Here is a 12,847-nt window from a genome sequence, read left to right on the forward strand (position 1 = left end):
GAAGATCTCGAACTCAGTTGTGAAATATAATATTATCATTTCATGAAATTTTTAGCTACGTAAGCACATAATCTGTCTACAATTAATATACCGTGAATGATACATCCAGATTGAGAACTTAAGAACAATATAACTAACAATAATACAACAAGCAACAATAACAAGCTTAATGATAATAATGATAGAAATAACAACCTACTCGTCATATTATTATTATCAAAAACGGAAGCAAATACATATATATATATATATTATTTATTTTCTATTGAAAAAAACGTCACGTTAGATATAATAGATAGTCGTATGATAGTTGATGCAGATAGGTCTTACATTAGATATTACTGACTGGTAGGACCCAAATTTCGACCAATCTACAAATGAAGTTACGAATTAAATTTAGTTTCGAAATGAATAAATGTGAATACTACGTTTTATGACAGTGAAAGCTCTTCAACACATGCATTCGTCTTTCGCAGACAATGATTAGCCTGACCTAAGAGTGTGGAGTAAAAACCAGATTCAGGAACTGCAGTAAAATATGGACTGAGGCATGAACATGAAACTGCAACTGTGTGTAAGCCTTCACGAAAAACAACCCTCAACTTTTTTCTTACGGGAAATAAGCATTATGTACGAGTTGACGGTGCGGATTTACACCCAAGTTGAGGTTTTTTGTGTGAGGTAAGCTTATGGTACAGCGATATGTGACTGGAGGACATGGCTTCTCTCTTCAGAAGCATGAGCGAAATGCTTGCATGAATATAATAGCGAAGACGGTGTAAGTGATATGAGAGTCTAGATGTAATATTTACGATTTTCTTTCGTAAAAAAATGCCATTTTTAACTGTGAGGGAAATTTTGAGACTCCATAATCATTATTTACTTGGATTCTTCATCTGAAGATTCAGTTTGCTATCGTAAGTCGCGGATCCTTTGGTAACTCATCGATCTAGACTTAAGATTGAACATCTCCGACAAAGTTCTACCAACTACTACGGGATAACCTAGCAAGTATGGAGATATTTTCGTTGCTTACAGCGACTCTGAACTGAAAACAATCGTTTCCTCTATCAAGAATACGTCGAAATGGGGAATCAAATGATTTATTCCAGCACTTTTCAAAATCGCGAAAATTTTCGCCAAAAATGCAAAAGGTTTGATGGTTTGATGGTTTTATTATCATCTTTCCCATAACAATAATGGGAAACATCAATACAAAAGTGTACAAAGTTATGCTGTATACAAAGTCTGATATCCAAAACCAAGACCTAGGAGAACTTGAGTTGGTACAAAGTAAGTACGTAAGACTACTTGTCAACTGCGACTTAGAAATGTCGATCAGCTCGATCATCCCCGTGAGAAGAAGCTCGACCTCGTCCGCCGCCAACCGCTGTCAACCACCTCCGACCACCACCGACCACCTTCGTCCGCCTCGTCCACCTCGACCCCCTCCTCGTTCTGCTCCGCCGCCGCTCCGCCGTCGTCCTCATCGTCCTCGTCCTCCTCGACCGACTCCGATCACGGCCAACCACGTCCAGACACCTCCTATCACCTCTTACCATCTCCAACCACCTTCTGCCACCCCCTACCACCTCGTACCAGCGTCTACCGCCGCCTACAAGTTCCGAACACCGCCAACCACCTCCGACCACCTACGTCCACTTTGTCCTCTTCGTCCCACTGCTGCGCCATGTATTCACATTACTATTCATAATTATTCCAACAACTTTCCGTTTGCTCTCTCGATCTTGAATTTTCGTTGGCATACAATCGAAACGCTGTTTTAGCTAGTCGTGAGTAAAGTATCTACGTTGGGTAGAGAAACAGAATTGTTTTTCGAAAAGTGTTCGTATGGAATAAAATTCGGATAAACTGTAATATATAACGGATGCGCTAATTTGGATCGAGATTGGATGAATGATTCGTATATGAGACAGTAATTAACGCAGTGTCCTAATTTAAAGCCGAAGAAGGTGATTGACGGCGATTTTTTTTTTTTTTTTTGATACGGAGAGATAGAATAAAGCACCTTAATCCTTCGAGTACATTTTACCACATATTTAAAATGTACGAGCAAGAATTTTTATCATCCAAGTGTCGCAGAACGGCAGCGTGATTGGCTGACCCGTTACCTGAAGAATCCTTGTTCAACGGCTGACCATCGAAGGGCCTAGTCGCTTGAGTCTGGACAGGCAGAAAAGATGATGTGCGTATTATTGTCTGAAATGGAGAATCTAATATCATTATACATCATATCATATCATCATACATCATACATCATACATCATCATACCTAGTATTACAGTTCGAAACCAAAGTTTGGATGCTCGGATGTTCAGAAAATAACGTCACCCAAATATTTTTTTCCCTCGACGTTATCGATCTATAGCAATCGTCGACCGCCAAAATTTCTCAGTCTAGTGACAACCGCGCAGTAGAGCGGACGGATGAGATTCGCGCTCCGCAGATTTCGAGTACCGGGTTCTCTACCTCCTCGATCCTGCGCTCCGGGTCCGCTACCAGGTGGAACTAGACTTCCAGGGCAAGCGCTCCGTAGCTCATTTGATAGTATTTTCTGATGATCTTTTTGGTAAAATGTGTCAATATAAAAATTATATTAATCCTCACACGATATTTTTGATCCGTTTTAATACTGTAAATATTTATTAGTATTCGAGGTATAACTTGAGGTTGTTAGCGGTGATCGTTGGAGGTGGTTAGGGGTGGTAGCGGGTGATCAAGGTGGACAAGGAGGAGGACGAGGAGGACGACGATTTGTGCACGGTGAGTACCAGATCTTTATATTATTTAATGGCAATTGTAATTGTATTTTATCTGAAATATTTTAAACTTGTCTTGTTTACGATAAATTATTTCGAACCACTTTCCGCGAAAACCCAAATTCAGTAGCTATCAATGCGCTAATGAGATCTCTATAATTTATTATAATTTTCTTATAATCTTCTTGGTGAAATGTGTCGATGAAAAACTTATATGAATCCTGAAACAATATTTTCGATGTGATCTAATATTTACTGAAAATATTTATTAGGAATCGAGGTATAACCCGCGGTGGTAAGCGGTGGTCGTTGGAGTCGGTTGGCGGTGGTTGGAGGTGGTCGGAGGTGGACGAGGAGGAGGACGAGGAAGACGAGGAGAACGAGGATTTGTGCTCGGTGAGTAAAACGTTTTTGTAATGTTTGATGGTAATTGTAATTATATTTCATCTAAAATATTTCTAACTTGTCATGTTTACAATAAATTATTTCAATTCATTATTCGCGCAAGCACATATTCAGTAGCTATAAATGCGATAGTAAAATTTATTATATTATCAATTAATTAAATAATTATATTAATCCTTACATAATATTTTTGATATATTCTTATACTGAGAATATTTATTACTATTCCAGGTATAACCCGAGGTGGTTATCGGTGGTTGTTGGATGTGGTTGTCGGTGGTTGAAGGTGGTCGGAGGTCGACGAGGAGGAGGACGAGGAAGACTAGGAGAAGAAGGTGGCTGAGGATTTGTGCTCGGTGGGTAAAATACTTTTATAATATTTGATGGCAATTGAAATTATGTTTTATCTAAATTATTTCAAACTTGTCATGTTTACATTAAATTATTTCGATTCATTTTTCCGCAAGCACATATTCAGTAGCTATCAATGCGCTAATAAAATTTATTATATTATTAATTAATTAATTAATTACATTAATCCTTACACAATATTTTTGATTTATTCTTATACTGAAATAATTTATTACTATTCCAGGTATAATCCGAGGTGGTTGGCGATGGTTGGAGGTGGTCGGAGGTCGACGAGGAGGAGGACGAGGAAGACTAGGAGAAGAAGGTGGCTGAGGATTTGTGCTCGGTGAGTGAAACACTTTTATAATATTTGATGGCAATTGTAATTATATTTCATCTAAAATATTTCAAACTTGTCATGTTTACATTAAATTATTTAAATTCATTTTTCGCGCAAGCACAAATTCGGTAGATATAAATGCGCTAATAAAATTTATTATATTATTAATTAATTAATTAATTATATTAATCCTTACACAATATTTTTAATGTGTTCCTATACTGAGAATATTTATGACTATTCCAGGTATAACCCGAGGTGGTTGGAGGTGGTCGAGCTGGACGAGGTGGAGGACGAGGATTCGTGCTCGGTGAGTTTAACATTTTTACAATATTTGACGAAGTAGAATCAGCATCAGGAGTAGGATCAGGGGAAGATGTAGAAATAGAAGTAGAAGTAGGAGTAGTGGTAGGAATAGGACTCGGAGTAGGAATATGAGTAGAAGTAGGAATAGTAGGAGTTAGAGTGGGATTAGGAGTAGGAGTAGTCGGAGTAGTAGGAGTAGGAGCAGAAGTAGGTAGGGCGGGGTGGGACGTGAGAGGGGCGGGAAGGGGCGGGAAGGGGATATTGTCATATCAAGTTATCAGTAATAAGCAATTGCGGGTAAAATATTAGCTTACTTTTGTAAGTATTTATGAATATAGCCTCTATGAATATTCATTGTTGGTATATAAGTTCTGGCAACGTACCTACTTTCTGTAAGAGATGTTGAAGATTTTCAACATAATTATGTTTCAGTTCTGTGCCCCACCTAGTGATCCACTAGTACATATCCTCCGACGTGACATCGCTGTGCTATGTATAAAGAAGAAAAGATTTATTAAGATGCAGATTGCTCCTCTCTTCTTGCCATTGTGCTTTCAGCCGTTGTTGTGGTGTGTGTTTGAAATTAAGGACAGTATATATATAATATAGAATAACAGGTACAGCTACGAATATAGCACTACAATAAATCTTATAGAAATGAGCCCTCATTGAGATTTCTCTGTATTTATAACTCGACGCGAGAAGGCAAAAATCAATGTAATGCCATCTGTAAGGTAATTGGACTCGTATTTGCACTACGAGAACTCGTTGGGCATTTTGCGGTGAAGTTTGAAAAATTGTTGTACAAGAAATTAAATAACTATAAAAATGGATAAAAAATATTATCTCTAATTGTGAATGTAGCTAATACAGCTCTCACCGTATATTGATTATGTTACTGATCTGTTGTGACAAGATCGGAATTAGATAAGCTCTCTAAATACTCTTTTCTAGACTATTAATTTATATCATGTACATGTAAATGTATATGTCTTTAGTTTATACAGTCACTGCACTAGGATTACCCTTGCCACGTTTTATGTTGCGCTCGTGTAATTTGTATATTATTAACCTTACGTTTTACTCTATTTGCGTAAAGTTGTGAGTGTTTCTAATTTCTTGGCAATTATTATATATACAGAGATATATAATCTATATACTATATATATTATACTATATACAGAGAGGTATACACAGAGGTTTTAGTATATTCACATACGGATTTCTGTGTATAGGTATACTTGAACTAAAATATCCTTATCTCTAATACGGAGTTCTTCGTAATTCGCATTTGTTCTTGTAACCCAATGTCCTACATACGATGGCAAAAATCTAGATCCAACTTAACTGAGTCTCAAAGCCCTGTTCACATAAAAGCAGCTATTTTATAGAAATTATAGTTTATAGTTTACACAGCCCATTGCATGGTATTTCATTATAAATACATATGTTTCAATGTATTTAGAAATAATTTATCAAATGTACAGAGGTCATGTGCAAATAATAAATGAATTCGACCGCAGTTTGATGTATTCATTGGAGCTTTAACAATAAATTTAAGCTTTGTTACTTCTTTCATTTTATTATGGATAATCAAAAACATTTCCGACTATTCGTGCTGTGGAAGCATGGGGATTAAACCAAATGTAGCAAAAGATTAGAAACAGTGTATGTAGAGTACAGGTATTTTTCTAATAATGCAAACACGTGCCGCTGGCTTAGTCTTGACATATCTAGAATACCACGCCTTGCGAATCAGCTTTCCAGACAGAGATGAATGATGAATTTTAAGGACTGCATTATCGTTGTTGAATACTCTATGCCTAATGGGAAACGAAAATCTGTAACGATAAAATTGATGCACCGGATCATCGTCGACTTTGAATTATGAAATGTCCTACCATTTTCGAACACCTCCTACCTCCCCCTGCCACCTCCGACCATCAATGGCCACTTTCGACCACCCCCTATCACCTTCTGCCAGCGCCGACCACCTCCAACCATCCTATTTACCTATATTACTGGATTAGCTATGATATGAAAAGAGAAGAATTATTCATTTCGAAATGGGATTCTATTCGACGCGCACTCGATGTATTCCATAACATTAGTATTCATAATTATTCCAACAACTTTTCATTTGCTCTTCGATCTTGAATTTTCATAGGCATAGAATCGAAACGCTGTTTTAGCTGGTCGCAAGTGAAGTATCTGCGTTATGTGGAGGAGCAGAATTTATTTTTCGAAAAGTATTCGGATGGAAAAAAATTCGGAGTAACTGTAATACATCACGGATGCGCTAATTTTGAACGAGATGAAATGGATGCTTCGTATATGAGACAGTATTTAACGCTGCGTAGTGATTTGAAGACCTAAAAAGGTGATAGGGAGAGAAAGAACGAAGCTTCTTAACACTTCGAGTGTATTTTAACACACATTTGAAAGATACGAGCAAAATTTTTCATCATCCAACTGTCGCAGAACGGCAGCTGACCCGTTAACCGAAGGATATATCTTCAGTCAACGGCTGACCATCGAAGGGCCTGGCCGCTTGAGTCTGGAATCGGCAGGAGAGATAAAGTGCGTATTTCTTGTATGAAATGTGAAACTAAAATCATTGTACATCATATCATATCATCATACATCATACATCATACATCGTACATCATACATCATACATCATCATACCTAGTATTACAGTTCGAAACCAAAGTTTGAATTTTCGGATGTTCGGAAAGTGACGTCACCAATCTAAAATCGGCTAGCCGAGTTCCTCAGTCTGGTAACAACCGCGCAGTAGAGCGGACGGTTGACAGTCGCGCTCCGCAAATTTCAAGTACCGGGTTCTCAACCTCTCGGATCCCGCGCTTCGGGTCCGCTACGCGGTGAAACTCTACTTCCAGGATAAGCGCTCCGTGGTTCCGGGTTCATGTTTACAATAAATTATTTCAATTCGTTTTTCGCGCAACCCCAAATTCGGTACCTGTCAGTCCGCTAATAAAATTTCTCGACTTCCAGGATAAGCGCTCCGTGGTTCCTGGTTCATGTTTACAATAAATTATTTCAATTCGTTTTTCGCGCAAGCCGAAATTCAGTAGCTGTCAGTCCGCTAATGAAATTTCTCGACTTCCAGGATAAGCGCTCCGTGGTTCCTGGTTCATGTTTACAATAAATTATTTCAATTCGTTTTTCGCGCAAGCCGAAATTCAGTAGCTGTCAGTCCGCTAATGAAATTTCTCGACTTCCAGGATAAGCGCTCCGTGGTTCCTGGTTCATGTTTACAATAAATTATTTCAATTCGTTTTTCGCGCAACCCCAAATTCGGTAGCTGTCAGTCCGCTAATAAAATTTCTCGACTTCCAGGATAAGCGCTCCGTGGTTCCTGGTTCATGTTTACAATAAATTATTTCAATTCGTTTTTCGCGCAACCCCAAATTCGGTAGCTGTCAGTCCGCTAATAAAATTTCTCGACTTCCAGGATAAGCGCTCCGTGGTTCCTGGTTCATGTTTACAATAAATTATTTCAATTCGTTTTTCGCGCACGCCCAAATTCGGTAGCTGTCGGTGCGCTAATAAAATTTCTATAACTTTACAATCTTCTCATAATCTTTTTGGTAAAATATGTCGATAAAAAAATTATATCAAACCTTACACATTATTTTTGATTTCTTCTCACGCTGAAAATATTTATTAGTATTCGAGGTATAACCTGAGGTGGTTAAAGGTGGTCGGAGGTGGACGAGGAGGAGGACGAGGAGGACGAGGATTTGTGCTGGGTGAGTAAAACACTTTTATAATATTTGATGGCAATTGTAATTATATTTCGTCTGAAATATTACAAACTTGTCACGTTTACAATAAATTATTTCGATTCATTTTTCGTGCAAGCACATATCCAGTAGCTGTGAATAATCTTATACAATTTTTTATATTATTGATTAATTAATTGATATTCTTATAATATTTAATGGCAATTGTAATTATATTTCATCTGAAATATTACAAACTTGTCACGTTTACGATAAATTATTTCAATTCATTTTTCTTGGAAGCACATATTCAGTAGCTATGAATAATCTTGTACAATTTATTATATTATTAATTAATTGATTAATTACATTGATCCTTACACAATATTTTTGATGTGTTCCTATACTAAAAATATTCATTACTATTCCAGGTATCACCCGAGGTGGTCGGAGGTGGACGAGGAGGAGGACGAGCTGGACGAGAAGGAGGACCAGGTGGACGAGGAGGAGGACGAGGTGGACGAGGAGGAGGCGGGGTGGGTCGTGGGAGAGGACCTCTCCTCTCCTCAGAGGTGGGGAGGGGGAGGGGCAGGGAAGGGGGAGGGGGAAGGGAAGGGAAGGGAAGGGAAGGGGCCGGGAGGGGAGGGCGGCGGGGAGGGGGAGGGTGGGAGGGTGGGAGGGCGGGAGGGGGGGGAGGGAGGGAGGGAGGACGGGTGGGCGGGAGGGAGGGAGGGCGGGAGGGCGGGTGGGCGGGTGGGAGGGAGAGAGTGGAGGACGGATGTTGATGCAAGCCCGTTAAAGTTAATGGAGCAGTACACCCCCCCCCCCCCCCCCCCCGCCCCGCGCCCACCCGCCCGCCCTCCCTCCCTCCCTCCCCGCCACCCTTCCCTGCCCGCCCCTTCCCCTCCCTTCCCTTCCCGTCCCACCCCTCCCCTCCTCCTCCCCGCCCACCTCTCCTCCCCCCCCCTCCCCGTTCACCTCTTCCCCTTCCCTGCCCCTCCCCCGCCCCTCCTCTGAGGAGAGGAGAGGTCCTCTCCCACGACCCACCCCGCCTCCTCCTCGTCCACCTCGTCCTCCTCCTCGTCCAACTGGTCCTCCTCCTCGTCCAGCTCGTCCTCCTCCTCGTCCACCTCCGACTACCTCGGGTGATACCTGGAATAGTAATGAATATTTTTAGTATAGGAACACATCAAAAATATTGTGTAAGGATTAATGTAATTAATCAATTAATTAATAATATAATAAATTGTACAAGATTATTCATAGCTACTGAATATGTGCTTGCACGAAAGATGAATTGAAATAATTTATTGTAAACGTGACAAGTTTGTAATACTTCAGATGAAATTTAATTACAATTGCCACCAGATATTGTAAGAATATTAATTAATTAATCAATAATATAAGAAATTGTATAAGATTATTCACAGCTACTGGATATGTGCTTGCACGAAAAATGAATTGAAATAATTTATTGTAAACGTGACAAGTTTGTAATATTTCAGATGAAATATAATTACAATTGCCATTAAATATTATAAGAATATCAATTAATTAATCAATAATATAAGAAATTGTATAAGATTATTCACAGCTACTGGATATGTGCTTGCACGAAAAATGAATCGAAATAATTTATTGTAAACGTGACAAGTTTGTAATATTTCAGACGAAATATAATTACAATTGCCATCAAATATTATAAAAGTGTTTTACTCACCCAGCACAAATTCTCGTCCTCCTCGTCCTCCTCCTCGTCCACCTCCGACCACCTTTAACCACCTCAGGTTATACCTCGAATACTAATAAATATTTTCAGCGTGAGAAGAAATCAAAAATAATGTGTAAGGTTTGATATAATTTTTTTATCGACATATTTTACCAAAAAGATTATGAGAAGATTGTAAAGTTATAGAAATTTCATTAGCGCACCGACAGCTACCGAATTTGGGCGTGCGCGAAAAACGAATTGAAATAATTTATTGTAAACATGAACCAGGAACCACGGAGCGCTTATCCTGGAAGTCGAGAAATTTTATTAGCGGACTGACAGGTACCGAATTTGGGGTTGCGCGAAAAACGAATTGAAATAATTTATTGTAAACATGAACCAGGAACCACGGAGCGCTTATCCTGGAAGTCGAGAAATTTTATTAGCGGACTGACAGCTACCGAATTTGGGGTTGCGCGAAAAACGAATTGAAATAATTTATTGTAAACATGAACCAGGAACCACGGGGCGCTTATCCTGGAAGTCGAGAAATTTTATTAGCGGACTGACAGCTACTGAGTTTCGGCTTGCGCGAAAAACGAATTGAAATAATTTATTGTAAACATGAACCAGGAACCACGGGGCGCTTATCCTGGAAGTCGAGAAATTTTATTAGCGGACTGACAGGTACCGAATTTGGGGTTGCGCGAAAAACGAATTGAAATAATTTATTGTAAACATGAACCAGGAAGCACGGAGCGCTCATCCTGGAAGTCGAGAAATTTTATTAGCGGACTGACAGGTACCGAATTTGGGGTTGCGCGAAAAACGAATTGGAATAATTTATTGTAAACATGAACCAGGAACCATGGAGCGCTTATCCTGGAAGTCGAGAAATTTTATTAGCGGACTGACAGCTACTGAGTTTCGGCTTGCGCGAAAAACGAATTGAAATAATTTATTGTAAACATGAACCAGGAACCACGGGGCGCTTATCCTGGAAGTCGAGAAATTTTATTAGCGGACTGACAGGTACCGAATTTGGGGTTGCGCGAAAAACGAATTGAAATAATTTATTGTAAACATGAACCAGGAACCACGGAGCGCTTATCCTGGAAGTCGAGAAATTTTATTAGCGGACTGACAGGTACCGAATTCGGGGTTGCGCGAAAAACGAATTGAAATAATTTATTGTAAACATGAACCAGGAACCACGGAGCGCTTATCCTGGAAGTCGAGAAATTTTATTAGCGGACTGACAGGTACCGAATTTGGGGTTGCGCGAAAAACGAATTGAAATAATTTATTGTAAACATGACCCAGGAAGCACGGAGCGCTTATCCTGGAAGTCGAGAAATTTTATTAGCGGACTGACAGGTACCGAATTTGGGGTTGCGCGAAAAACGAATTGAAATAATTTATTGTATACATGAACCAGGAAGCACGGAGCGCTCATCCTGGAAGTCGAGAAATTTTATTAGCGGACTGACAGGTACCGAATTTGGGGTTGCGCGAAAAACGAATTGGAATAATTTATTGTAAACATGAACCAGGAACCATGGAGCGCTTATCCTGGAAGTCGAGAAATTTCATTAGCGGACTGACAGCTACTGAATTTCGGCTTGCGCGAAAAACGAATTGAAATAATTTATTGTAAACATGAACCAGGAACCACGGAGCGCTTATCCTGGAAGTCGAGAAATTTTATTAGCGGACTGACAGCTACTGAGTTTCGGCTTGCGCGAAAAACGAATTGAAATAATTTATTGTAAACATGAACCAGGAACCACGGAGCGCTTATCCTGGAAGTCGAGAAATTTTATTAGCGGACTGACAGGTACCGAATTCGGGGTTGCGCGAAAAACGAATTGAAATAATTTATTGTAAACATGAACCAGGAACCACGGAGCGCTTATCCTGGAAGTCGAGAAATTTTATTAGCGGACTGACAGGTACCGAATTTGGGGTTGCGCGAAAAACGAATTGAAATAATTTATTGTAAACATGACCCAGGAAGCACGGAGCGCTTATCCTGGAAGTCGAGAAATTTTATTAGCGGACTGACAGCTACCGAATTTGGGGTTGCGCGAAAAACGAATAGAAATAATTTATTGTAAACATGAACCAGGAACCACGGAGCGCTTATCCTGGAAGTCGAGTTTCACCGCGTAGCGGACCCGAAGCGCGAGATCCAGGAGGTTGAGAACCCGGTACTCGAAATACGTAGCGGACCCGAAGCGCGGGATCCGGGAGGTTGAGAACCCGGTACTCGAAATTTGCGGAGCGCGACTCTCATCCGTCCGCTCTACTGCGCGGTTGTCTCCAGACTGAGGAACTCGGCTAGCCGATTTTAGATTGGTGACGTCACTTTCCGAACATCCGAAAATTCAAACTTTGGTTTCGAACTGTAATACTAGGTATGATGATGTATGATGTATGATGTATGATGTATGATGTATGATGATATGATATGATGTACAATGATTTTAGTTTTCACATTTCATACAAGAAATCCACACTTTATCTCTCCTGCCTATTCCAGACACAAGCGGCCAGGCCCTTCGATGGTCAGCCGTTGACTGAAGATATATCCTTCGGTTAACGGGTCAGCTGATAACGCTGCCGTTCTGCGTCAGTTGGATGATGAAAAATTTTTCTCGTATCTTTCAAATGTGTGTTAAAATACACTCGAAGTGTTAAGAAGCTTCGTTCTTTCTCTCCCTATCACCTTTTTAGGTCTTTAAATCACTACGCAGCGTTAAATACTGTCTCATATACGAAGCATCCATTTCATCTCGTTCAAAATTAGCGCATCCGTGATGTATTACAGTTGCTCTGAATTTTTTTCCATCCGAATACTTTTCGAAAAATAAATTCTGCTCCTCCACCCAACGCAGATACTTCACTTGCGACCAGCTAAAACAGCGTTTCGATTCTATGCCCATGAAAATTCAAGATCGAAAGAGCAAATGAAAAGTTGTTGGAATAATTATGAATACTAATGTTATGGAATACATCGAGTGCGCGTCGAATAGAATCCCATTTCGAAATGAATAATTCTTCTCTTTTCATATCATAGCTAATCCAGTAATATAGGTAAATAGGATGGTTGGAGGTGTTCGAAAATGGTAGGACATTTCATAAGTTAAAGTCGACGATGATCCGGTGCATCAATTTTATCGTTACAGATTTTCGTTTCCCATTA

General features: G+C 39.8%; 1 protein-coding gene across 1 annotated transcript in view; it reads left to right on the forward strand.

The window, feature by feature from the left end:
- Positions 1 to 5,150, forward strand: part of LOC124222162 (fasciculation and elongation protein zeta-2-like) — a 128,087-nt gene extending 122,937 nt beyond the window's left edge. Inside the window, exons 1-6 of the mRNA XM_069137449.1 lie at positions 2,080 to 2,784; positions 3,053 to 3,176; positions 3,417 to 3,541; positions 3,781 to 3,882; positions 4,123 to 4,186; positions 4,615 to 5,150. Coding sequence (XP_068993550.1) covers positions 3,450 to 3,541; positions 3,781 to 3,882; positions 4,123 to 4,186; positions 4,615 to 4,791 — 435 coding nt within the window. The 5' untranslated portion in view covers positions 2,080 to 2,784; positions 3,053 to 3,176; positions 3,417 to 3,449 and the 3' untranslated portion in view covers positions 4,792 to 5,150. Of the gene's footprint in view, positions 2,785 to 3,052; positions 3,177 to 3,416; positions 3,542 to 3,780; positions 3,883 to 4,122; positions 4,187 to 4,614 lie in introns of the transcript that reaches the window.
- The last annotated feature ends 7,697 nt before the right edge of the window (positions 5,151 to 12,847 follow it).

This window comes from Neodiprion pinetum, chromosome 6 (assembly GCF_021155775.2).
Source record: "Neodiprion pinetum isolate iyNeoPine1 chromosome 6, iyNeoPine1.2, whole genome shotgun sequence".
NCBI classification, from domain to species: Eukaryota; Metazoa; Arthropoda; class Insecta; order Hymenoptera; family Diprionidae; genus Neodiprion; species Neodiprion pinetum.